Raw genomic sequence first — 27,920 nt, forward strand, 5'->3', positions numbered from 1 at the left:
ACAAATGGCTTACCAGTCGCATATCTTTTGAGAGCAGCATCTGCCAATCGGCACCGATGAACAGGTTAAGGGTTTTCAGCATGAACGAACTTTTAAGGATTGTTTGGGGAAAATCCTTGGCTGCTTCAATCTTCAAGGATCAAACTCACTGGTAAGATGTACCTAAAACATTTATGCTTACCTTCCTCCACGCGCCTGTCTGAAAAATATTCGCAAGGGCAGATTTCTTAACTGATCCTAAATAGTCTTAGTTTTTCCGATAATCCTTAATTACGCATAGGAACGTTTGTATCCCGCAGACTTCCTTATGAGCTCGTTACGGTTGACGATCACAATCACAGTTGAGCTGTGTAATTTCATTCTGTACTTTGATATATCATAAAAGTGAGCACAATATAGAAATCTTGCTCGATCCGTTTTCGTTACTTTTTTACGTCATCAGTCCCTTTGACCAGTGTCCTCTATCGCCGACCAACGAGTCCAACCAACATCCTGCTCGGGTAGGTAATCCACAAAGATAAATCTACGGTACTTATCTAGCTCTGCATTTTAGACGTGTGAGTATCACTTGTACCTTTTGCTCCGTTATCTTATGAGAATCCCTGGATGTTCCTATAGTCTTGTGCATCACACCACTGTAGCCTTCTCTGTATTGTGGACTCTGCTGGTGCCGTTCGGTGCATGTGCAAAACTTGGGGGTCGCAGGTGTTGAAACGGCTTTACCACAGCGAAACTCGATTACCCACAGACAGGCTCAGCTGGGGCTCGTTTAGGGGCGTGGTTTGTGACTCCGGGGACCGCCCTACGTCAGCCGTTCAGTCCGCTGGAGGCGGGTGAGGGGGCGCTGTTGTTCCTGAATTGGGGCGGTCTTGTTCGAATGAACAGAGTTCGATGGGGGGCTTAGAGCAGGCAGAGGTGTTATTAAGGATTACTCCATGAAGGCCACCAACCAATAGGTTGCGCAGACGAGAAAAGCTGGTTCAGGCAACGACACTAAATTACGATCCCGCTTATTGTCAAGCATATTGTTTATATTCGTAGATGTGTAATGTAGACAATAGTCAGTGTATGTCATACAAAAGTTTTAATTCACAATATATAGAAAAAACATCGTTTCGATTTTGAAACAAATGTGGGATTTGCATTTGTAATGTTAGTGGCTCGATGCAAATTAAGCTCTAATATAGGAAGACTATTTAAGGAATCAATTTTTGGCCTTTCATATTTTCCATTTTTTGTTAAATAAATCTACTTCAGGTCGTTTCTCATTCAAAAGAATGAAAGTTGCCTTCAGTGTCTTTCTGAATTCTGTCAGCCAGCAAGAAGCAGACATTGCGCTTTTAGCTCTCAAGTAGGGTCTATATATATAAATTATATAAGTATATACATATATATAAATTGAATATTAGAAAGATGAATATCGGAGCTATCTACGTCGCATTGTTATCTCACCTACCGAAACGTACGCATCGGGATGATTGTACGTTTTAAGAAATCTGTAATAATCAAAACTATGGTCGTCCAATGAGTTTGCAACAAATGTTTCAAAGCTGCAGGGCATTCTAGAGTACGAAATAGTGCCATATTGCAACGATTTTACGGTGAAACGGTTCTATAGAATCAACGTATTTAGAAATATTTAACGTTATTTATACTATTATATTGAGTTGCGCCCCCCATTTCTGTAAACGTACATCCATTGTGAATGTATCAAATGAAAAGCCATCTTGTTTCAGAAGTATCAGGTAATAGCTTCTATGTAATGGGGCATCGGTAAATCGAATAGGGTAATATTTTGCAAAAAAATAGAAAGACTTGAATAGTTACCAATTATAATTACTCGAAAATATAAACCTAGAACATTTGCCTATTATGATCGTGTGTGTACAATGGTTAATGCTATTATAAACTGAACAATCGTTTTCTCACACTAAGAAAAACCTTGGTAACACTTGTTACCAAGGTAAATATCATTAACTGAATCTATATGTGTATATATATATATATAACCAAACGCTAGGTAATCTTCAAGCTTGACAAAATAAGAAAAAAGTTTATTCAGCCCGACAAGTGCTCCTCAAAGGTATCTGACAGATAGGTTCTCGTTGTCACGTTTGCCACCCGAAGGTTCTAGCCAACTCCGCTTTGAACGAACAAGTGTTCAAAGAGGTTTTCCCATAGGTCGGAAAATAGCTTGATAGTAATGACTGCTACCTACGCCCAGTCTGGAACACGGCAACATCTGCGAAAGGTGCATTAATCTTCGCAGGAAAACACTTTCTTTGGTGTGCACGCTTCTGTCCTACCTCTAGTAGGGTCCAACGGTATTCAATTTACCTTGCCACCGCTTGATATTTACCTTATCTATGGCCCTAATTTTCCGTTTGAATGATATTTTATCGAGAAGATCGCGTGGCGAAGCGTACGGAAAACGAACGGGCGGTTCCATAAGGTCCACGATGAGCGACGCTGGGGTGTCGGTGTGTTAGCTTATAGTAGGCCACGGTTTTAGTCTTGACCTTGTCAGAATGTCTACTAATACGTATCACATTATATACGGGAAACAAATGGGTCAATATGCATTCGTCTGTACTTGTTTTTAAAGTTGAGCTTCCGGCACTTTATGACACATTTGTCATATGATGTACTTTGTCCGATACGCATAGGGAACACTGATAGTCACCTCATACAAGGCTTAACGAATTCTTGTTTGTATAAAAAAATAAATGTTCTTGAACCTCCTATAATGTACTTTATCTTGATGTACAGTGGGTCAATTTAGGTGTGCTTACCTATTTTCGGTAGGTCGTCAACTTTTGCTATGATGACAAAAGATGAGAACAATATGTTTAATATTAAATGAACCGAAACATTGATACGAGTAAAACAATCTTAACCGATCATAATCTATAAGAATACCTTTTCGTTTCAATGTCCCTCTCGGTAATACTCCCTATTTCTGGTAGTAATAGAAGGTATATAGAATATAATAGATAACAGGGGCCGAACTGCCGCGGCTAGGAATCCTCGCTACTTCTTAATGTGCAGTCGAATATGAATTTGCGTAAAAAAATTGTTGTTTTCATATGTGTTTTGCCCCACGCTAACGCCGCTCTACGTACGATCTGCAATAAAGTTCTTCATATTGAGATTATTAGCATTAGCTTTATTATTATTGCAAATCATTGAGTGTAGGGAATGTAAACTTAACAATGGAAATATCTTCCGTGATTAACTTAACCAGCTCAAGTAGGTTAGAATCGAATGAACTTGTTAGTTTCACACGCTCCAAAATTAGGGGGGCGGAAATTGCCGTCACATAAAATGTGCTAGTGAAGCGCTGCGGCAGCCACAGACCCGTTTATGATGCAGTCAACCACTGGGCAAAATCGGGCCAAACGACGGCCGGCGGGTTCGAGCCGCTGGGTGTTCAGACTCACACGCCGGGAGAACGTCATAGTTTTGGCAGGCTCAACCTCTCTCGACGGGCGCTTTAGCTGATGACCCTCTAGAAACAATGCACCGGTCAAATGCTTTGTTTCAATGAATTAACAGCACTCTCCTCGAAGGTCTCAACAACTACAAGCAGCAACAGTGCTATGTGACGTCGGCAACAATAGCGACGTCAGCTAAAAAAGAACGAACCGGCTTAGGGGGAATATACCGTAAGCTCGTAGATGTTAGTAAATTTGTATGTAATAATAATGAAAATTCTAGTTATGTTTACACAGCGACGTTCAGCAATAACGTGGCACTAATTTAGTGAAAGATCGTCGCGTGGGAAGCACACGCGGTCAAGTATGCGTGTTACGCATACCTGACCGCGTGAAGAGGCACCCTACCAGGTTCTGTTGATAGCGCAATGATTTTCGCTTGGTAATTGCTTCACCTTGCGTGCTAGCATTAGCGAAACGGTATTTTGCACAGTGTGCTATTATCTCACTCTAGAGTAGACTGATGGTTTCTGTCTTTTACTACACATGTGGCTATTTGTTGAGCGTTAATGTTTGTGCCCTCTCTCCGCGATATCAGCTAGCCACCAAACAGGACATCACTTTCGACCTGAGACAGGGTCCTGCTTCAAACTGTGTTGCGCCGAGTGTCGAACTACGACTTGGTGTTCCATTTTGTGATTCGCTACGTCGGAGACGTCTATTGGCGTTTCTATTGACGATTCTTTCGACGACGATGTGTTCGTCAACTAGGGATATACGACACTAATAGTATTCAGTGTGTTACCGCAGATCTTGGATTTTCCATAGGCCCGTGTATTGCCGATTGCGGTCAGATTGAGGGATATGTCGGCTGAACTGGTGTGCATGTGTGCTCATACGTAGTTGTTTATTACATATCATAATTTGAGGGGGGGGGGAGTGAAAAAAAACCCACGTCAGGTTGCAAATATATTATTAGGAAAACAATGAGTTCCCGAAGCAATCGTTACCATTCGCCAGCGCGGTCGAATTATGGCAGTAATTCGACGTACCTGACCCCACTGTCATTGTGCGGACTGTCCCCTTCGTCGTACGGCGTCTCAACGGGATATTCTTCACGATCACGTCTATACAGTCCTTCATCCTTCTACACGCCGAGTTTATTGTCAAGTTCGAGCTACTCAGCTTCATACAAAAGTCCCTACAGAGATGTAATATGGTCGTCGTATTATACGAGTTCTCCCCGAACCAACTGGTACGAAGCGTATAAACCGACAATTCGACAACGACCAAGTTGTTTGTCATCAAGACGATCAAGCGCCATTGATACATCACCACGTCAGTCAACGAAAACCGATCAAAACGTAACTACGCATGGCACAATCAATCGACAAAGGAAGACGGTAAAGTTTGTAGAGCCTAAACGAAAGGATTCTGTACCGCTGGATCTTGAGAAGATTCGGAGGCTTAGCGATGCTTTCTTCGACGATCGAAACAATGTCGAGACTGCCTGTGCACACTCCCCCGAAAGACTGCCTGTGACGAACGTGGATAACGAGAAAGAAACCAAAAAGGGCGCTAGCATAGGTGTCCCGGTATGCGATACCGAGGCAAATAGACCCAATGAAGAACGCCAGGAACGGCAGCCTCGAGCGAGGAGAAGGTCCCGAGATACGTCAGGCCAAGACAAAAAAGCAAAGAGGGTGTCAATGGAGATCTCAGACATTATCAGCGAAGAGGAAGTTCAAAAGCTAAAAGCAAAAGATAGTATCACATCAGTAGAACCGCTACCGCCGCCGCCTACGTTTATTTCAGTGCAGCTGGCAGATAACAATTGTCAAATCGTCATGGATTTTACCAAAGATCTTGTTCATGTCGAACAAGGAAAACCATTTTCAACGACAGAGGTTGTCGTTGACATACCCAGACGTACCAGCCCACCTGCTCGCACAGAATCCGAAGTAGTCGTGCAAAAAGTAGGTGCTGTCGAGGTACCGAAACAGGAGAAGGTATTTCCAGCGGAAGTGCAGCTAGAAAAGGACATAAAACAACACGAACGACCTGAGTTTTTGGCAGATAATGGTTCTCTATGCGATACAGCGCACACAAAAAATAAACAAGAAATATCACCGTCGCTAGATGGGATTTGTGTACTGGAGCCTCTTAGTTGTTGTACAGTAGATGCATCGATATCTAATGTTTCGGCATGTCCAACATATGGTCAAGTAACTGGGTCAGTTTCAGATGGTCCGAGCAGTTCACATCAAATTGAAGCCTCGAAGGCATCTGATGTTCTAAAGTTTGCAGGGTCGAATGTTAGTGAGCAACAGAAAAGTAAGTGTCAAGCAGCCGGCAAGGGTACTCCAGTTCAATTATTAGCTGAGAGCGATGATGCTAAGAAAAAGTTCAACCAAACAAAAGCTGTTGCTGATGGTGGTTCAGGCATTAAGATCGAACAGAAGAAGGATTCTAAGGTAGATGCAGCAAAACCATGCGCAGAACCGGCAAAGGAACATTCGCCCGACCCTCTAGTGCAGAGTGATATAAATTTGCAACAAAGTGCTAAGGCTGGTTCGAAGGAAAGACTTAACAACCACAAAATTGCCGATGAACAACAGCCTAAAAAAGATAAGGTTCCAACCGTTCCCTTACGTTTTGGTCAAACGAAAATCGACAGCGTAAATGAAGCTCTCACATTAAATGAGGAGCTAACCCTGCAGCAGGAGGAAGTCGCACATTCTCAGCAAGCTAATAAGTCTAAAGCGACCACAACGCATCAATCGGTCTTGAAAGTAATTGAAGCTACAGATGCTGTACCGTCACAAAAAGTTAAGGCCGAGAAGTCGGACAAATTCGAGCTGACTAAAACTGTTTATCTCGTAATGAAGGAAAACGCAAAACCACAAGGGACGATCGCCATAGATACATCTGGGAGAACTGAGAAGGTTAGCAAAATTCTAAAGCAAGCGCCAAAATTCAAAAACAACAACGAAACACAAGGTATCCCGGCGGAGGTTGCAGATGATACGAATGAAGAAAAAGATTCTGGAGCAAAACGTGTCGATCAGAGGACGAATATTATACAAACTAGTCTCGGTAAACCAGAGGTAGCTGCCGAGCAGACGACAGCCTTTCCACAAATAGAACCCAATACGAGCCATGGAAACGATCATATAGGCCAAAGCAATATTGTTTTAGCAGATCCACCTGAAACAACAAACAAGATCCTAATAAAGCAGATCGGAATCGATAAAAGCTTGCAGAAAACCAAAAAGACCAAGACTCCCAAAGGCATCGAATCAACGACGAAAATCAGCTGCTCAACCCAGGTTCAACCTCAACCGAGAATCGACACTGAACCCAGAAAGGAGTGTGAGCAAACTATATCTGAGGCAAAAGCGCACCTTGAAAAGAAACCCAAGCAAGAGAAAGTACAAGAGGTAACAACTAATAAAAAAGAGAACCGTGCGAAAGGTAATCTGGACAAAGATAAGGATAAAATCAAAGAACAGGAAGAAACCAAGGTCGAAAATACGACGAATGATTTGGGAAAGATTGCTGTCATGACGGACAAGAAGCCATTTGGGGTTACCAAAGAACACAATAGCTATGTTGAAACGGCAGCAGGTAAAGAGAAACTTATCGATACGGCATCCGATAATAGAGCGGACCACATCCGCAAGAATGGCGAAAAAGAAACTGCAAATACAAAGGTAAAGAACGGCAAAGGATTTGTAGACGGATACAAACGAAAACATACCAATGCTAAAGAGTTGGGTCAACAACTATTAGAAGGAAAGGCCAATACTGAGAACCATATAGAAGAATCTAAAGAGGCTAAACCTAATAAAAATGAAAAGAGAGTCACCAATCCAGAGTTGAAATTCGCCGAAAAGAATAAAAGCAAAATAGAAAATTGCATTGCGGCGAGCAGGGCGAAATCAGTGCTAACGGAGTTCGCAAAGAAGGACCAGGAAGAAAAGAAACTTACGGATCAGTCAGAGCGAGGTAAATCTGTTGATGACTTAGGTCAACTACACGCGAAGGAAACACCTGACGATAATACACAAGAGATGATTGCTAGTAAAATTAAATCACAGATAAATGTCTCCGGAAATAGGTGTACAAATAGCACCGGCCAGATTTCAAACACATGTAGTAGACGATTAACAGAACTTAAACTTAAGCAAGAAAATTTGAACGATCAGAAAAAGACAAATATATCCGTTCAGACAACGGAAGTTCAGGCGCAGCAGAAAAAAGAGCTAACGAAAATTGATAAAAAACTTTCTAACGTCTCAGAGAAGCCGTCCGCGTCTTACATCAAAACTATCGCTGGACCAACATCTGCCGGACAAGCTCACAAGGAAACCGATACACCTACAAAACGCAAGCAGAAGCAGAAAGAAGAGCACCAAAATCGAAAGCATGCGGACGTGGTAAATCAAAAACCTAGAGTAAAAACTGGAGCATATGAAACTGAGACAAAGCATTCTGACGTCGGTACACGTGAGCAGCTCGATGCTAACAAAGCCTCTAAATTTAGTAAGCAAAAGGAGGCTTTGGAGTTACCTGAACAAGGACCAGTTGAGAAGATCGCCGTTCTGAAAGGCCGAGAAAAATTTGAACCTGGCAACAAAACAGATGAGACAATAAAACAATCGACTGATAAGAAAATTTACGCACCATTCCCGATTGTTCTAGACGAGAAGAGGAAGAGACAGAAGAGCGCACAAGATCAAAAGCAGGCCAACACTTTTACGACTGACAACGAAGAAACACTAAAATTTTCCGATAAAAATATCCAAGCCAAAATACAGGCTAAAGCTGAGATTCCTACTACAATAGAAGTAAATGAAGATAAACGACACAAGGAAGAACGGGCACCACCGAATATGCCAGAAAAACCATTCATGAAAACAAAAGATGAAATATTTAGGGAAAAAGATTTAGAACGGAAAATAGCGTTTATTCAACAGTTAGAGATCCAGCATTCGGCTAGCTCGATCTGTTTGTCATCAACAGGTGGAACTGCGGGCATAGTTGAGTCCAAGAGTAAGTGCTCGCTTGAAATGCTGAGAAAACCACCGAACAAATCTGAAGAATTGGGCGAAACACGTGTGGTTGTTCCAGAGCAAAGAATTACCAAAAAGCACAACGACGTAGAGGCAAAACGAGCTGAAGAGCAAGTAGCACGCGAGGATTCTCAGCACCATGTAAACATAACGCAGGTGCTACCGGTGTCACAGGACAATCCGAAGGCACGGAAAAACATGCCGCCTCCCTCCTTAGATCTCAGAACGGCGGAAGCTCCATCAGAGGTGTTACATAATGATATAACCATTGCCAATAGAGCTGTTTATCACGTAGTTGAAAAAATTACTACTAGTGGTCAAAGCAGTCGCAAAGAGATCATGTATCAGAATGGCATGAGCGAGCCGATGAAAGCGCTAGACGAAAGTACGATTGTATCCAAACCACCAAAGTCGGGTTTCGTTAAAGAAGTTCCAAATTCCCTTAAGCTTTCGACGTTGCAAGAGGAGCGACCAGCGTCAACATCTGTGTCCGGCGAGCAGCAAACTATGGTTGAAGCCCGACTTATCACAGGTAAGCATACCACCATTAGCACTGATTAATTCGCATAACCTAAAGTAGGCTCACTAGGCAACATTTGCTGATCAGCGAAAGGCGCGAAGCAACAAAGAGACAGTTATATATATAGAGAAAGAAACGAAGCTATTATTCCCCACCAAGCATGATGTTCACACCATCCTAAGTAATCCAACTTTTAACGAAAATGACCGTCCGAAGCCTGTAGTTCACGCTTCGAGGCTTTAGGCGGTTACCGCAACACGTATTTGACTACATATGAGATCCTAATATGCGACAAATGTAATCTACTAGAAAATAATATCTATTTTTGTTGGAAAAGCGCTATTAGTTATTTGCTAGTCTACTTAGACCCTGAGGCCCATGGGTACTAGCCGCCAGATTGCGAACCTGCCCCGAGACTTGTGTTCGTTGCCTCCAAGAGATTCAAAAGTGCCTTAAGTATTCACAAAGTGGTTGAGTTCGTTCAGCGTATCCGCCACATCTCTTAAGCAAGAAGCCCTTTTTTGTTATAGAAGATGGGACATTGCGTGATATCATGCCGGCTAGATACCATACATTTTTTGCTCGCTAGAACGCCTCGGATGCGACATACCCGCTGTCTAAGGCATCGTTTTAATTAAGTCGACTCATATAGCTGTACTGAATAAACCTTCCACGTTACTCTCCTACATCTTTAAACACAGGACAACTACACCCTAGCAGATCGCCAACACCATTTGTTTATGTACGGTATGTGAGCCTCTACATGCTTCTCACGCCAAGCGAATGTCACCCAGCTGCTCTCCGTGCGCGGTACGTTCAGATACAAACTCATTGCAGGCAACTTTGAGTGTACATTAGAGTACACCCGCCATGATCTGTTAGTTGTTTTATACAACTGGTCCGATCTGAAAAGTGAAATAAATCCAGATTAGCCTATCAACTTTGCTTTGGCCCGATATTATACAACTTAGCTAACGTTATTATCTGAAATTATCAAGGTGCCACGGCGAAAGAGCAGATAATGTCAAACGGCTTTGAGTTGGCGCGTGCTGATCTCTGATATGTCGCTAATGGCGTCTCAAACTGGTGTCGGCTGTTTGTTGGTATCACTCAGCACGATAGTTAGTGATCATGAGGGCAAACGTCGGTAGTGGTAGTGCAAATAGTAACAACAGGAGGAATGCTAGAGAACAGTTGCAGAAGCTTTCAAGGATACAATAGCTTAGCGTGTAGTTAAGAGCTAAGAAGAAGAGGCTCGTTTAGAACAAAGCACGAAAAAATAAAAATATGACTGCACTGAAAATTTCTACGTAGGGTCGTTTCTTCGGTTGTCGGAGTGCAAATAACGTAGCTTCTTATCGAACTAAAGGCGGACATTTTTTAATAAAAGCCAGTTTGCACAAATTTGGGTTATCTATTGCCTGTAAGCGTTACGTTCATCTGTACGTGCCATGGATGATGATGTATTCCTTTGGGACTATTGTGTTAACAATCTTGATTTACAGGCAGTGTTATCATGAGCTCGGCATTTATTTTTACGCCCTACAGTTCCTGTCTAGTTTCCACATTTGTGTGCGTTCTGTTAGTTACCATTGCTATCGTTTTGACCACTTAAGCGTCCTTGGTGATTCCAGAATTCAACAACCCTCCATGTGGACCACTACATAGGTACTTCTTACTTTACTCAGGCGCCTGTACAACGTGTTAGCTCAGGCCACAATTTCCGTTGTTCTCTGCCCTTCTACTTAGCTATTTCAAAAACCTAAAAACAGTTTTTACTTAAGTCGCAGCGAGAAACGTACCATTCGAACGATTCATCCGTGTGATCTGCTGTGGCACACAATATTTTTTGACGTTTTTTATATTTATAATTACAACAAACACTTTACGAAGCGTTCCTCTTTTTATATTACCATTTTCGTCCCGTTTAATCGATTAAATGTTTGTGGGTGTTTTGTCGGTGGTTTATAGTTGATCGACTGGTATTCTCAAAAAACGTGTCTCGACTCGGCGGACGTCCTTTTTTAATGGCTATCGGCGCGAGTTGGCAGCGTCATCGGTGTTACTCGACGCTGTTTTGGACCACGCGCTCAGTCTTGTTTAGTCTGTACTTCGTAGCATAATACGCACAACCAGTGAATGAGACTGCGGCATTTCGACCAATCGTACAAACTCAAAACATACCCAGCCTCGAAATCTTGTCCTTTCAGCTTTCCCATAGTAGCACAGGTTAGAGTACACAGATCTCTACGATCGATTTTGTTAGTTTTTTCTTTGACATACGAAGGAATCGTTTCCAGAAGGAACGGAATGTGACGCTTCGTTTGAGGTCGCGCTTTCTAAAAGGAAATTGAGCTTCTGAGCAACTTTCCGCGCGAAGGACTCTGTGAACAAGGCCAAAAATGTTCAACCATAAGACCAAAAATTGTTTCGAAAGGCTACGGTATTTCGGTGGGTCACAGGTAATTGGTTAGCTACAATTTTCACCCCCGTTTGGTATCTTCTTTCTCTTGTCGGGGGGGCGGGGCGGGGCGGGGGGACTAGATAGTAGTGCTGAACACGCTTTTTATACTGGTATCTGCTATCGGCATAGATGTAGAGGTAGGACCTGAGGCAGCTCACGTGTTAGAGACCGTGTTTCATTATGGTCACCTGATTTTTTAGCAACGTCCACCTCTGTTAAGGGAAATTCTGGAATTAGGCGCAAGATCGTTAAAGATAAAATGCGACAGTCATCAGTATCTCTCCATAAATTGTCTATTCCTATGCAAGAATTTCTATGGAGATCTAATATATATGGCATACCCGTTTCCATTTTCAATTAGTATTCCTTTACGAAAAACAATTGTCATCTTATTGATGACCGTCTCGAGGTGTCGAGATTCGAGAAGACCTATTAGAAAAAGAGAAACTGTATTACCAGTGAGGGCTATATTACTATGCAAGGTCATGTCGACCACAGAAGAAAGTCAGCTTCTTTAGGGGCAGGTAAGCTCTAACCAAAACCAATCGCAAACAGTTTACACATGTTAGTTTTAGTGTCGATTGGCTTGTTGACAAATGAGGACCTTTATCGGCCAGTCTCGCACAACCGGGCCTTGGGCGGTTCGAAGCCCGCAAGTATCCCTTAGCCCGCAAATTTTTGCTCACCAAGCTCTACAATATTGTACGTAAAGCAAAAACAGAAATCTCACCCTTTCCAAATATTTGATGCTGTCTGTGGTAAAACTATCAGTTTGATCCTTTGAAAAAGTATCAGTTACTAGCAAGTATTATAGTTTGAAAGGCCCATTAGGCCAACGAAAGCATTTTATAGTCGATTGTTGCCCGTGTTGATTTCTTTCTTTTTATTAGGCGGTTTTGATAAAGCAGCATTTTCTAAGATCTAATACCAATTACACAAAATCAGATAGACTTGATTATATCCAGCCAGTTTATTTGACAGAGGCAATATTTAATAGACGTTAACTTAACGTCTGCTTCCAACTTACTGCTGTATCTTGTTTTATGCATGTCTTTGGTTCGCTGCCAGGTGATATCCTTGTACCTTTTTATCAGGTTAATACTAATCATTCGTTTAATACGGTCCTTACTTTGTTGCAGCTTCGTCAACTTTGCATCTAAATCATTTTTATGACCACATTTTTCTCACATTAGGTTGTTCTCTAGCGACAAATACGTTCGTAACTTACATCGTAAATTATCCATTTCTGAATGCGCCAGCTTCTATTGGCAAACTTAAGCCTAACGGTTGGCTGAGAGATGCAGCTCCGGGCGTTGTTCGCGACCAAAGCGCGTATCTTACTCCTCCATATGTATACGATCATCAGTGTGATTCCTGCGACCCGCAAAGCTGCGCACACTAGACGCTAGTAACGACGGCCGTGAAATCGCAACACGAATCGCTTATGTTTATGTATGTTCCTATGACCCTCAATAATGGTCAGCGTGAAGTCCGTGTATTGGTTGAGCTATAGCTAAACAACGCTGAAGCAGGCGTGGCCGTGACAGATTGAAGTGGTGCCAGACAAAATCTCTGTGCCCACTTTTGGCATCGTCTTCGCCGACCTCGAGTGCCCGTCTGTCCGGCACTGTTCCTAGCTGTTTTGGGCTGCTCAGATATGTTCCAGTAAAACAAATGTCTCTCTCGGGCCTACCTAACACAAGTTACTCATATTTACAAAGGAAATGCGTAGAATAGCGTCAAACGTCGTCGGCGGCGACCTATGCCGCAGTCCTCATGAGATTTAACGACGCACAACACGCAGTGGGCTGAATCGCGACGGACATGATTGCAACGTTACCAAGCTGGTACTCACAGTTCTGTCTGTGGCAGTGGGAAGACCCGGCTAACATATGGTACATATGGTTGCTGTTTGTAAGCCATATCAAGCCAGTTCGCTGACTGCTGCATTGCCTATATAGCATTTCTAAGCTATCTGCGGTGCAATTCTGGCAAGGGCGATTATAATCACCTCGCGCACGCATTAGGATGCGAAACGGTACCCGCGGCACTATACAACGTCGTCTCTGAATGTAGATAAAGCGCTGCTAGCTAAAACACGATTTTAAAGAGTTGACATGGTAATAAAATAGGTAACGTTTTGATCAGAAAAAAAAAACTTATCATACATATTTACACACTGATAGCTACTAATAAATAAACTAAAAAACGTTACGTTTTTTGTTGAATCTCCCACCTAATCTCTATATGGCGAAACCCAAGGACGGACTTTAGGCGATGTTGTCAGTAGACCTCGACACTGTCGTCCAGGAACTTATTATCCAAACTATATTGAGGTTTAAAGAAAGGCGCTCGTTCCTTTACTTGAACTGACTCTTTTGGCTGTGTACCACCTTGTAACCTTTTAGCCCACATCGCAACTAAACCCATAAATCAGACCTAACAAATATTAAATTTGACAGAAAATAGTTTTCAGCTGAAGGTTATTTGATAGCATACGTGGACCACATGGGACGAGCCAGCAGCGTCCCTAAAGGTTTCGTTTTCTGTATGTACAATATTTCCTATCAAAAGACTCGGTGACTCCTTAAGCACGCATGGCGTTTAATATTTTTAATTGAATTTATTTTTATGACGAGTGAATATGGTCGAGGATTACGTCGCAACATAAATAGCAGCTAACTATGGCTAGAGTTCGTGGAACTTCAACCTGTCAGATTCGTCATTTGCTGTTGCAGGTCACAAAAGCGAAAGAACGGTGCTTGAATGTCGTGCCACTGACGAGATCTGTCACTTAAGGACAACTGAACAACAGGCCCTCATTCGATTCAGAAAGTATTCATTGTTAGACTTCAACCTGCTTAAGGTGCTCGGTAAAGGAAGCTTTGGCAAGGTGTGTTTGGCGTTGCATATATATATGTATAGAGACTTTTCTATTCATCTAATAGAACCAAGGCTTGCATTTTGTTACTGAAGTAGCAAAAAACTTTAGTAATTATGCAGATAAGTTAGGCACGACTTGGAAAAATGACATTATGCTGATTGATTAGAAAAACGTTGTGATGTCACATGCCCTGTACGCCTATAACAAATAAACATTTTGCGGAGAACTTCAGTTGTTAGGATTAAACTGCGAAGCTTTACGCTGGCCACGTCTCTGTTTGTCTTTGTTTGGAAGGTGTTTCTAGTTGAACTTCGGGATGTTGCGATTTACTTTGCGATGAAGTGCCTGAAGAAGGATGTCGTCCTCGAAGACGATGATGTTGAATGCACTTTAATCGAGCGGCAAGTTTTGTCATTGGGCTCGCATAATCCGTTCGTGTGCAAGCTTTTTTGTACGTTCCAAACAGATTCGCATCTATTTTTCGTCATGGAGTTTCTACGAGGTGGCGATCTAATGTTCCATGTACAAAACGAGGGCAGCTTCACCGAGGAAAGGGCGAGGTCTGTCTTCAGTACCCATCCGATTCATACGTATGAGGGATTAGGACCAGGAAGTCTTCGGTTCTGATCTGGTCGGGCACATCCAAATCGATGCAATTTCTAACACATACATTTGTTAATCAAGTAAATTATTATAGTTTATTTTTATATTTTAATTATCACGCTTGGCTATTAGACAGTAGTATTACCAGTTCGTTCGCTTTTCAAATAACCTGGCAGTTAGTTGAACCCAGGAAAAGAGTCACGAGCAAAAGTGTTGCCAAGCAAATAGAAACGATATGAAAACAAGCAGGTTGTGCTGGTTCATAACTAGTCCGTTAAGAGCTACGTATTTATCACCACTGACGTATCCATCGACTATAACTGTTCACCCAATCCGTATTCCGTCGTTCTGTGTGGTGTATATGTGTATCCTATTATAGATCTACCATGGCCTCCGTGATACCAAAGTAACAAACAGCCTCTTAATCCAATTCAATTTCTATTGCGTATTCCTGACAGATTTTACGGTGCTGAGATCGTATGTGCCCTTAAATTCTTGCATAGGCGTGGCATTGTCTATCGAGATCTAAAATTGGACAATGTGTGCTTGGATGGCGATGGCCACATTCGACTGATCGACTTCGGGATGTGTGTACTTCGCGTGTACCACTATGAGCCAACGGCGTTCTGCGGAACCCCTGAGTACATGGCTCCTGAGGTATGCCTTTAACTAATGGTTATTATGTGAAACAATAGAAAGAGGGTAGAGATATAGACATTTAGTCTATACTATATGGCCTTATAAATGAGAGTAAACTTATTAGTAGACGATGCATTCAGGAACGATACCGGTTCGGTGTGCTGTATGTGTACGGAGACCTTGATAATTTTTCATATGGTCGTTGATACATACGGCTGTCTCCCACACATTATGGATATAATATTATAAGAATGTTTTAACGGCGCGCTTTCAACACTAAAATCAACAATTATAGTGACCTGTCGCTCAACTTAAATGTAGTTTAAAACAGAAATGATGGCACTCAAAGGGGGGTTATGGCATCTATTTTAGGTGATTGAGGGAAGGCAGTATAGTTACCCGGTGGATTGGTGGTCGTTTGGTGTAGTGATGTATGAGATGCTACGGGGCCGCTCTCCGTATACGGGCTGTGATGAGGAGGAGTTGTTTTGGAACGTTATGAACACTGAAGTCGAGTATCCCAAGTACTTCAGTAGAGAAGCTAAGAATCTTATTCAAAATGTACGTCTCTTTCGTTTCTATGTTAAGATTAATTCTATTACTAAAGGAAATGTGTAGATTCTTCATAAAATTAGCGAAGGACAAATAAGACAATGGAAAATTCAGTCGCAAACTGAGTAAATACAGTCAATGAGAGTTTCAACTTCAAATGAACGTTTCTTGGCATTTAAAATTAGTTTATAATGCAGGTAGTAAAAAAGGCTCGTACGAAGCCAAATTCTCATGGAGGAATACATATGTTTTGCGCTTGTAAGATAATAGGAAAAAAGATCTAGACGACAATTGAAAGAGGTTTAAGTAAAAATATTGGTTTGGAGTACTATTTGAATCAGCTTCAAGATAAAAGGAGGTTTAAAGCTCTTGAACTTAACTTGCTCTTAAAGCTACCAGGATCTTAGTAGCGGAGCCTGCTCTGCGCAGGACGGTCGCTTTCGATCTCCTTAATGAAAAGATGCAGCGATAGACCCAGCTGCAAACAAAGAAGATGGCCAGTATATCATTACATCGATGACCTCATTCAGTCTAAATTTTCGTAGTAATTGTTTAACAGTTGCTGCAAAGGGATCCCGAAAATCGTTTAGGAACTCCGGAGTGTGGACGAGGAGATATCCGCGATCACCCTTTTTTCGACGGAATTAACTGGAGTCAAGTTGAGAGAAAACAACTTACGCCCCATTTCAAACCGTTTATTGTAAGTATCAGTTACACAGAACATCACAAGTTACCTTCAACGTTAAGTACTATGATAATTTACAGGCCTGAAGATCGAACAGTCGACGCTCAATGGAAGTGCTGACAAACCACGACTGAGCATTATCCCCGTGATGGTGCTATAATAAAAGTGTCTGCCGATTAAATGACCGGAAGTCTCGACTCAGGACCAGGCATCGACGCAATTATTTTCGTGCCTGGTCAACAAATGAGCCTTAGTTACCCGTCCAGACGTCAAATTTATAATAGATAATGTTATTTTACCTAAAAACAATGGTAAGATACACTCTTATCACATAATGTTGCTCCCATCGGATAGATTTTTTACACCATGTCTTATTTATGGTGATGATCGGATGACGAATATGCTGAATTCTTAAGTAATAAGTCAAATAACCTACACAACTTATAATGTCAAATTCTGTATCATTCGCCTTTCAGCATGGAGCGAGTGATGTTTCGAACTTTGACGAGGATTTTACACGGGAACCAGCCGTTTTAACCCCTATAGAAGACGATGTATTAGCCGCTATGGATCAGAACATCTTTAAGGAATTCAGCTACACGAATCCTAACATGACATCATAGAAGTGCAGAATAGTCTTTGATCTGACCGTCACTGAATGAGGCACTACGGCTTGATGTTTGGGTTGAAACAGAAACAGGACAATATGTGAAGTCATTTTTAATGTCCTAGTGATGTACCACTAGAAACTTCGTGAAGCTTTGTATGACGTGATGGTATTTGAATTCATATTTGCTTAGAATGTATCGGCAATCACGAACCGTACCATAGCTTGCTTGGGTTCATCATTGAAATAGTAGAAAAAATAACCGCATACTTAATTGACTTATTTTTTTTCCCGAACCTTGTTTTCATTGGTATCAGAGGTAACTTGAAAACAAAACCTTCGATCCCTATTTTACCCAACAGGCATATGCTTACTTAGGAAAAGCTACAAGACAACAAACAGTTTCCTACTGCGGCTGTTAATCTTTGGGTGAGACTTAGTATGATACACGTGGTTAGGAAACGATACTCGACCTGTGTTTAGGATACCTATACAATTATACCACATTAGAGTACCCGAGTTCTGTGTTGTATTCAAACGGCCGTTACAGATCGTCATATATCAAATTATATTTCGAGTACGTACCGTGCCCCGTCAATGGTTTTTTATTGTAAAAATTTGCTACTATCGAACTGATTTTTAGGCCCTTTGGGCGGCATTTATCGAACGTCGTAGTGTAGCGTCTCAAGCATGATGTAAAAACGGCTTAAAGCGGGGCGATATATGGTATCCCTCTGTGCATTTTGGAGTAGACGGCGTCGGTAATGTAAGTTCTCTTTAATTAATTTAACTTTTGCTACAAACTGATTGTATTTCGCAGAAAGTTTTTATCGGATCCGCTGTAAGTAACATGTAAACTATATGCCGCGTCCGATATTTAGTAAGTAACTACAAAAAAACGGTAGATTAGATATTCTATTTATATTAGTTTTATTAACTGAAAATACCGCATGTGTCATACCCTTAAAGTTCAGTTGTAATAACACATTTTTATTATTAACGACTTTTCATCAATTTGAGTTTTTTTGTAAATTCTTTCTTGTATTTTTTCGCCTCTTATTTCGTATGTGGTCTTTAGGACAACACCAGAAGAGTTTTGATGGTGAAATGCGCATACTTTATTGTTTATTTCATTGTTCTTTATGGCGTTATTTTCCGGTAGTACTTAACGTTTTTCAAGAAGGTTCGAACCTGGAATGGCGCCCGGATATTTGCCTTAGTTATGTGCTTTATTTGTTTGGTTGTCAAAGTACTTCGTTCATTTGTTTCCATATATAAATCTGTGTTTCGACAGCTTTCACACATTGAAATCACCACTAAATCACATGTTTTTTTTTCCAGTTTAACCGTTTCCTTAATCTGTCCTGGATCGGTTATATCTTTCTTTTGAATTCGACTCTCACACAACTCTCCATTGTTCCTGTGCCTTCCTATTTCTTTGCAGTGCTTAATGCTCTTTCTTAAAATTTTATTTTATCTTTTTTCGGTCGATCGTGTGCTACTTTCTGTTGACTGCAGGTCTGCCTTGCACTATTTGCTTGCGTTTATGGGCGCACGTATAGACGTTCGCGCCATTCGACGTTATGAAGGTGTTTTGTCTTCTGTCTGTCGTCTATTTTGCTACATAATAGTTACTAAAGTGGTCCCTTTGATTTCTTGGTTATTAATTGTCATCCCTCATGAAGATTTTTCAATACGTTGCTATAGTGACGTTCTTTCGACCCAGCGGGATGCATTTCTTATCCTCGGGTGTATGCCTGTTACTCACAGGCATAGCTTGGGCTCGTAGCAACTTCATCTGTTTCTTTTTTTAACACTTGATCGAGTTTATGTTATGTAAAAATACCGATATCAGTTGTACCTAAGTAATACTAAATGCGAGTATCATTCACGGCGTGGAGCGGGCTCGAAAAACATGGCCGACACTAGGGAAGATTACGAAACGGAAAGGCAGTAACTACAATTTGAAGCTTGATCAAGGTCAGCCTAATCAAAGTGGGTAAAGCCTAAAACGTAAGTTAGTCCTTCTCCGTAGTGTTTGGGATGCCGAAAAACGATAGACACAATTCAAATGTACGACTGCCTTACGGGTACTCGGATGTGTCCTGCAATGACAATTGCTGTTAGCCGTCGACCATTCGGTGAACGTTATTATTATCCAGGATGCAACTTTACGAGAAATATAGCCTTGCCCGTTGCTCACTGAGCTCGATCAGATAATTAAATAGTAACAAAGCGACATAACAAAAACGATCGCGTGTCTCAGTGGCTGCGGCGTTCAGACCGAGGTCTGCTGTATATATGCTAAGGGAAGTCGAACATTACACTAAATAATCCGTGCTGCTAGATGATCAGTGTTCACTGTGATTCTTGTATATGTCTGATAATAGTCTGTATGGATATAAATAAAATCTGTGCTTACTAAATTAATTACGATTGATCGCAGTGTTGAGTATTTATAACATTGTTATTAGCAGTGTGTGTATTGCCCTAGTACTATTCTTATAACGCCAATGTGTTTTTATGCTTATTTATTAATCTGCAGTAAAAATATCAGAAAATGTTTCTGTTTTTTTTTTTTTTTTTCGTAGATATTTCTAACTCAGCGGGATCTTTTCACGAGTTTACCGTTCGTATAATATGATGATACCGCTTAAAGACAAGAGTCAACAATAATCACTGTACTTAAAGCTTCGGGTACTGATAAATCGCCTCTGTCCAGACTGTTACTATTATTGCCATGGCTTACGTGCGAAGTTATTACACACAGTCAATCACTTTGATCGGAAGGCGATAGAAATTACGCTGTTATTCAGCCAGGTTGCCTTGCAATCGGCCCGGGGTGGTCCTACAATCATTTTCACAAAACGTGCTTTCGTGACCTAGTTCTAGTTCGGCTAACCGAATTCGCTGGGAGTACTTGTACCTAATTATAGCTCTAGTCAAATGAAACCCACTCGACATGTATTCGGTACGCTGATTAGGTTCAACCGCACGACTTTTCTGACTCAGTTTCGGATTATACGGCTAGTGAACGAAAATCTCTGATCATTTATAAATAGCCATATTGGTTCCTACCTATTGATTCAATATTGTGGAGTTTATGCTGCTGGTTACGTGTGTTGTCTACGTAATCGTCGTCCAAAAACGTTTCTATATATATCTATACATATATCGATTTAATGGTCTCTTTTCTTGACGCTCTTTATGATATAATAAAATCTAGAAATATTAATAAAACATTAATCGTTATAACAGCGCTGCTCTCCCAATTTTAATTTCGTTTTTAGCTCTTTCTCTGCTTTTCTTGTTTTCAAGTGACTATATATATATGTATGTATAAACGCAGTATGTTTGCAACATCGTGGGTTTGGCTTTTCCTGTTTTTAATCCTGTTTTTCTCAAACTCTTTTTAAGCTCTTATGTTTATGTGCTCAAACATTTTTAAGCGTCGTTTCTTATTTTTTATTAGTATTAATCGATTTGTCTAATATCGTTTGCTGCTGGCGCTTGTCAACGTCTTTTCTTTTCGAAACAAATCCACGACGTTAGCCATCTCCTCCAAAAAAGTTTTATAAAAGAACTTTAAGTAGAGCACATCAAGTGGCTACATTAAGTGGCAGTGTTCATTGGCCAGGGTAGCCGCGAATCTTCTTTAATACCCAATGGTGAACAATTATTGGCCGGGTATCGGGCTAATATGTACGGGTGTCACTGAAACGTTGGTCAGCAATGGTATCCACCTATTTTTCCATATTTTTCATGGGTCAAACCAACGATTGTGATTTGACCATTTTTTTCATTTCATACGGCTAGTAAAGAGGTACCAATTGATACTTGGTGACACTTCACAGAACCTCACACCTTAGGTGCACCTAGGCTATTAATCATTAGATGAAATATATAGATATATATATATATATATATAGATATATATATATCTACATCATTTTCGGACAGCCCGTGTAGGGACAGGCGGATTCCTCAAGCTTACGTTAACAAGCGCTTTTCAAACACATCTATTACAGAATGACTAGGATTTGGTAGGTGATTAAGAGAGGTCTCGGTTTCTTAAAGACCATCTCTTTTATTTTGTGCTCATTCTGCTGCAATGCTTGGTGTAACAACAGATCTGCGCTTTACAAAGCCAAATAGCAAGCAATGTCTCAGGACATATTCCAAGTTCCTAGAATGATTCGGTGTAACTGACAACAAACAAAAATCTTTTAATGTCAAAAGTACATATGTGCGGTATTTTTCATATTACATATGAGAATTTTGTTTGTTTTTTTGTTATATCTTGTAAAACATTACTCTTATGTTAAATGTATCGGAAAAAAATCTTATCTGATTGCCTTAGCCAGGCGTGTTGCCAGGTACAGTCTCCGTCCAGGCCGATCTCATGGAGTTTAGATCCATAATATGGTAACAACTCTATTATGTGATAGAGTGATGGCTTGTCATGATACATTCATGTGGACTTTCACACAAACCTTTCCCTATATATAATTTCACTTAGGCTCGAATTATATAGCGGTAGTGATGTCATGTAAAAATTAAAAAGCAGTGCAAAGGTCCTGTAGCCCGTTAGAATATTTTGTGTTCCTGTTTATTGCTATGCTGATATTGTGTGCTTATCAGTCGTGTGCATACCCGTCCAGGACGCGAGAATTAGTTATCTGTAGAAACGAAAGTTCCCTGTTGTACAATTCATTGATAAACCCCCAGTATAATAATTTATTGCAATGTAATGAATAGGGGTAATCGGTGTAACCAATTCAGTGGGTATGGCATTTCGCTTTTCCCAATTACTCAATGGCGTAGGTGTGGATGAAGTATGTCGTAGAACTACCCGCTGAAAAACACACATCTCGTCACTGTTTGACTGCTCGCTTTTTCTCACGTATTCTCTGTAAGCAGTATGAGCAGCAATTGCGGCAAACGGGACTGTTTTTTTTTTTTTTTGTTTAATGTAAAAGAAAACTAGAAGCCACAAAACGTTTTTTAAGAAGTAGAAAAAAATAAAATACTATCCATCTCTGATCCACGCGAGCTGGTCAGTGTTCCTTTCGAGTGGCTCTGGTAACTTCTTCTAGCAGCAGTATTTTCATTGTTACAGAAATGCACAATCGTAAAATCAGCAGTCTCGCTCATGTTACGTTTAAGTAAGTAGGACTCAAGGACACAATGGCATCATATATCATTAGTGTTAGGGTTGTCATCTTAGTTGCCTGCAATCTTGTTAGATTTATTACTATTATTACCATCATCGTCAACACAATTATATATATATACATCATGTTTTTTGTATACACTTGGTACACTCGCTGCGGCGCGCGCTGCCTCCACTCCTTAACATATTTTTGGTGGGGGCAGAACAGGGGCAAAGGATTATTATTTCTCGTCAGTTCTATGGCCTCTTTTTGAAACACGCTTGCGAACATTCAAGTTCTCGATTTAGGCAATTTGCTTTTCTAAGTAACCACTTGAAAATTGGTAGTGTTAATAGGGTGTTATTACTATTTTTTTTATTTCCCTTTTCTGTACGACTTGTTGCACGTGATCAGGAAGCCAAACTGCGCTCTTATCACTTTGGGAGGAAGCTGCTACATGACCCTTGATGGTTACAGCGAACTGACGATGTTTCGGTATTTTTTTTTTGGTAGTCAAGGATTGAAGGGGTTATTTAGCTTAGATGCTGTCTTCCTTTACGTATGTAGTTGTAGTAACAGAGCTATGCTTGTCTAATAATTAGAGAGTAGGCAATACATCTCATTGTTTGTTGACACTGTTGTTACTTTTGTTCGTGCAAAAATATTGGGTCTCGGTCCCCATATCCTTCCAGGCTCACCAGGCGTCCGTATAGCGGACGTCGCATACCTCCATCTCTGGAAAGCGGTCCTGTAATCAATGGAAAATGGCAAACATGACAGACATGCGATGCGAATTAGTCGATGCCCGGAGTAGAACTGGACACAGCCAAATGAACGGTGTGTATGTTGGAGTGCACGATTCCGCATAATTTTATTACATGCTCTCGGCCCAAACGCAGTATCCGGGAGTCATAAAATAAAAACGGCCTAATTTCCTTCTTAAATAATTGATCATTATAGATCATCATCATCATTATAGATAGTTCTATTATATCGCAACTGATAACTATTTCGAATTGATTAACAACAAACAGCATCACCAATGCCTGTATTGGCTCGCTATAGTTTTTTTACCGCTGATTTATAGGGAAAACGTTATCGATGATCCGCGTCGGGAAAAAAACAGTCATCCGAACTACAACCCTTAGTCAAAACAAAATATCCTTGCCAACAGACCGGTAAAGCCAGCTTTCTGTATTCATGGTCATGTATGGTTTATCGTACTACTACTTAAAGTAATCGACGAGATATTTAGTGATAGCAAAAAAAGGCTTACGACGGCTGGTCAAATCTAGCTTTTAGGCATGCATAACATGTCTTTTCTTTTAACATTGTTGGCAAATAACCCTCTGTTGCCCCCTTTCAATTTCTTATGAGATCTCGTTGTCGCTTTGGTAGCGGAGAGCATATTCAGTCGACGCGCGTATACTCGACGTCAGTCGAAAAGCCAACTCTGAGGAACGAGACGAAACTACATCGTTGACCAACGCCGTAGCGCTATTTTCATTTGAAGAAGCGAGCAAAATCAAGAATATACTACTCTCTCTACATCGCGATACACAGGTCTTCTCAATCGAGTTTCAACAACATTCAACATCTCGTTCTTTTCGAATTGTCGATGGCAAATACTTTTGCATGCTTGTTCCGGCGCATCTACGTTCATCAGTAGAAGTTTACCATGGAAGCGATTTGACGGTATTCAGTGATTCATCAAGTATCGAAAGTCGAAACAATCGAGCCCCTTGCTCTCGCCCACCGCGTCTACTCAATAACACAATGCGATCTTAAAAAATCACTAAGGCAAACTTATTCATTCAATTCCGGTTTCCATTTACCGCTCCATCCTGATCAGCTGTTATCAGAGCGAGGGTTCAAAAGCTACCTGTGACTAACAGCAACGTAACCAGTGCCAGCCTTAATGGCCTTCAGTCTCAGAGGCGGACATCCTTGTGGTAGACCCCTGTTACGTTTATCTGCGGCTGTGGTGGCAACCGCGGTGAGAAAGGACTGGGGCAGCTGCTTATCTTAGCCTATCCTTGCGACACCCAGCACGACAACAAATCCATAACGGAACAAGCTATGCTCGACATGACGCAGGTTACGACAGAAGTTGTCTAAACACAGAATACGCTAACGAAACGGACGATAGAATCGACCGCTGGCGCCGTCAGCGGTGTAAACACTGCTGTAATTGCCATAAACACATACCGAATACATGCACGAAGAGCGTATATTTGAGCCCAAATAGGTCATGCTCACCGTGTGTCTATACTCGTTCGCTTAAGCGTGACATATAGATGATATGCTTAGAGAATTACAACATTGGGGCAAGGGGAATGCTGAGGTCACGGGTCAACATTTATAAACGATTCACCACTAAAAACTGTCTCCGTACCGATGATGTTCTTTTCTGCTGGGACAGATAAAAGGGATGAAAAGCAAAACGGAAACGATATTGACACAATATCTGATTAACAACAAACAGCACCACCAATGCCTGTATTGGCTCGCTATAGTTTTTTTATGGCTGATTTATAGGGAAAACGTTATCGATGATCCTAACGAAAGTGAGCCGAAACGTTCATTAAGTGCAAGTAAAATGTTATTGATGACGATTCATAAGAAATTGTTGTTTTTGAATTAGGCTTGCTTTTATGTATGTAATAATGCTATCTGATTGGTTAAGACCGTGTTCCCGTACCTTGAGTTTGCAGTAGGCATCCATGGTAACCCTAGTCGAATTGAGATTTACAACACGTAACTGGTGCAGGGAAGTGAGCGCTTCGACGCCACGTGCTCCAATCGAAGTTTCACATAAATTAACTTCCTCTAACTTCGAAAGTCGATAGCATAGCGCCTCCAAACCCACATCGGTGATCTGTTATTGGTAGACGTAAAATAGATATCGAACAGAAAATACCACGTATTTTCATTACAGTCAACGTAACAAAATTAATTGGTCAGGAAGGACAGAGTGAAAAAGTACTTCGTGCAAAACAGCAATATCAACAATAGAAATCGAAGTTAGTAAATTGTTTATGTCGTTTAACTTGTTTAATCCCGGCAGCATGTGCCAGAATAGATCCGATTTTGCATAAGACGCCATGAACAATCTATAGGGAAATACACACATTTTTGCACAGAAAACAGAGAAGATAGATTCGAGATTGATTGCCCGTGGTGTTTTGACCAGCCTGAGTCCTACATGTGATCTATAACGAGTCGTACTTTAGATGACGTTGTTGTATAAGGAAGTTGCGAAGCTCTTAAGGTAATCGTCAGCAACTGTTAACAAGCAGCCATTGTGTGTGACAGTTATATATATATATATATATATAAAAGTAATTGCTCTACAAGGTTATTATTTTGTCCAGGTTCGAAGGTTTCAGTTTGGGTCTAGACTGCAGCGTACAAGTTCGGCAAGCAATAAAAACGGTACTCTAGCCGAAGTCGACCTGAGAGTGGCGTGGAAAAGTAGCTTTCTTCGTTCGAACATAACATTTTCGGCCTGGACCAATACTTCAATGGGTTTTCGAGTTTGATAAAAACAGCCTTGAGCTATATTGTAAAAAAGATCATTGTTAGATTAGCACATACCATTTAAGCATAAAATTTTCCCCTTAAGTAACTGAAATTTCCGACAACTTTTTGCCATCGGTGAACAGCCACTTCTTTTTCAGAATTTTCACTTTTTTAAAATCGAAATTCAGTCATCCAGCTGAACCCGTAACAGAAAAAATCAACGTATGTTATTTTTATAGTAACGTACCTTAGTGGCCCAAAGGTTGAGCTTTTTGAGGCCCTCCAACTGGGTGATAGATTCGACGCTGCGGTCTGTTATTTCGGTGAACGCTAACGAAAGTGCGTACACTTGATTTAGGTCGTGAGTTTTGCTAAGGTTAATCAACAAAAGGTGCAAATCTTGATCGTTCGATTTCGGTGGTAGCGTTACGGTGCCTAGGGTCTTCGAGCGACACGAACTTGCCTAAAAAAAATAAATCTAAATGTATGAATAATGTCTAAGTAAACTGCTAAAGAATAGGGCAACATTGTATGTTTTTTTATAATAAGAGTATTTATTTTTTCTCCAATACAAACTCGAAGCATAATTCTATATAGAAGTGTGATATAGGGGAGGTCAAGGCTAATATATGGGATGTTGTCTTGTAGCACGCATCAACATGGAACCCTACCGCACAGCGAGAGTGCGGACGGTAGAACGTGCACGTAATTCAAGTAGAGTCAATTGTCTGCCATTGAGTTGAGCGTTATTTTAAGATAGTGTGATCATTAGACATTCATTTCAGTTATCTCGACCGCTGCTACTGTTAGCTACTGCGTTAATCAGGTAGCTATTGACACGCAATAGCGTCACACAAACGTCACAGGATAATCACGCATCGGCGTATCGTCAAAAGAACAAATGAGAACTCATCGTTTCTTTGTTGCATATATCGATGAATGAGTTGTATCCTAACCGGCTAACGTCGTCGTATATATATTGTCTAGCTTGTTACGTTATTTTTATAAGTTTCTTCATTCTATTACATGTATATATGTAATCACAGCCTGATATGTACCCACACTGTCGTCAAAAGCACTCGTGCCACTTCAACGATTAGTTGATTTGTACGGCATCATTCTATGGTCCCGGACAGAAACTGGCAGGCGGACAGACAGAGATAAGATATTTAAAGAGAAACAAGGAACGTGTATAGAACGACCCTAGTCCACTTGAACGCGTCCGAGACGGGCGATGATATGCATACTTCGACGGTAATCGTAGAAGTTCGCTACTGGATAAATTGCGGCGACCATTAATAATCGTCTGTATATTCCCTGTTTTCCTACGGTGTAGTCTTCATGCAGTAAAGAAGAAGATGTGTATATCTAATTGGGCTTCTCTGGATGGAAGTGGACTAAATCTCGACAAGGATTACCTATTAAACTTGAAATAGTTCACTTAGAGAGTAGACAGATGTTTCAATACTTGACAAAGGTCGAAATTAACTGAGATTAAGGACGTCGTCCTTAAAGTATAAGATTTACTTTTACGCGAAGGACGACGTCCTGTTATTTCAAGTAAATTAGCAAATAGACAAATCAAACAGAAGAAATAGTAGAACTAATCGAAAGGGAAGCGCGCTTATTTAATAACCAATTTGTCTATTAGGATTCTGCGAAAATGACTCAGCCTAAAAGGACGTACGTTTAAAACCTAAGCTGAACAAGCTAAATTCCCTAAGCAAATTATTGATTTGACAAACAATCGCGCCAAATGTGGCAACGTAGAGTATATCCACG

At 40.9% G+C, this 27,920-nt stretch overlaps 2 protein-coding genes and 1 long non-coding RNA gene across 18 annotated transcripts in view; 2 read left to right on the top strand and 1 right to left on the bottom strand.

Annotated features, from left to right (window-relative positions):
• The window catches only part of LOC111248683 (C-Maf-inducing protein-like), a 96,839-nt gene that overhangs the window by 12,535 nt on the left and 56,384 nt on the right, over nucleotides 1–27,920 (bottom strand). For 8 of the 11 annotated variants that reach the window (XM_086988890.1, XM_086988889.1, XM_086988888.1 and 5 more), the window contains 3 exons: nucleotides 26,386–26,601; nucleotides 25,318–25,494; nucleotides 17,333–23,364 (listed from right to left, as the gene is read on the bottom strand). In XM_086988890.1, the coding sequence (XP_086845016.1) occupies nucleotides 23,311–23,364; nucleotides 25,318–25,494; nucleotides 26,386–26,601 (447 nt within the window). In that variant the 3' untranslated portion in view covers nucleotides 17,333–23,310. Of the gene's footprint in view, nucleotides 1–9,036; nucleotides 9,935–17,332; nucleotides 23,365–25,317; nucleotides 25,495–26,385; nucleotides 26,602–27,920 lie in introns of those variants that run through there. The other 3 variants (XM_086988891.1, XM_086988893.1, XM_086988892.1) reach the window with 2 other exon arrangements.
• Nucleotides 4,421–19,899, top strand: LOC111248682 (uncharacterized). 6 transcript variants are annotated; one of them, XM_022801422.2, is made up of 7 exons: nucleotides 4,421–9,041; nucleotides 14,232–14,386; nucleotides 14,672–14,937; nucleotides 15,439–15,637; nucleotides 15,992–16,180; nucleotides 16,731–16,871; nucleotides 17,333–19,899. In XM_022801422.2, exons 1-7 carry the CDS (start codon nucleotides 4,421–4,423, stop codon nucleotides 17,477–17,479), a joined length of 5,718 nt encoding a protein of 1,905 aa, XP_022657157.1. In that variant the 3' UTR covers nucleotides 17,480–19,899. The 6 variants fall into 6 exon arrangements, 5 of the variants coding, with proteins under 5 accessions (XP_022657157.1, XP_022657158.1, XP_086845011.1 ...); XM_022801423.2 differs by having other exon boundaries at nucleotides 16,762–16,871; XM_086988885.1 differs by having other exon boundaries at nucleotides 14,672–14,778.
• LOC147756042 (uncharacterized) lies at nucleotides 23,320–25,265 on the top strand. The gene is made up of 3 exons (XR_015327578.1): nucleotides 23,320–23,453; nucleotides 23,704–23,794; nucleotides 24,015–25,265. It is a non-coding gene; the product is annotated as an uncharacterized LOC147756042 (long non-coding RNA).

The sequence above is a fragment of the Varroa destructor genome, unplaced genomic scaffold (genome assembly GCF_002443255.2).
Source record: "Varroa destructor unplaced genomic scaffold, Vdes_3.0 BEIS01000004.1, whole genome shotgun sequence".
In the NCBI taxonomy this organism is placed as follows: Eukaryota; Metazoa; Arthropoda; class Arachnida; order Mesostigmata; family Varroidae; genus Varroa; species Varroa destructor.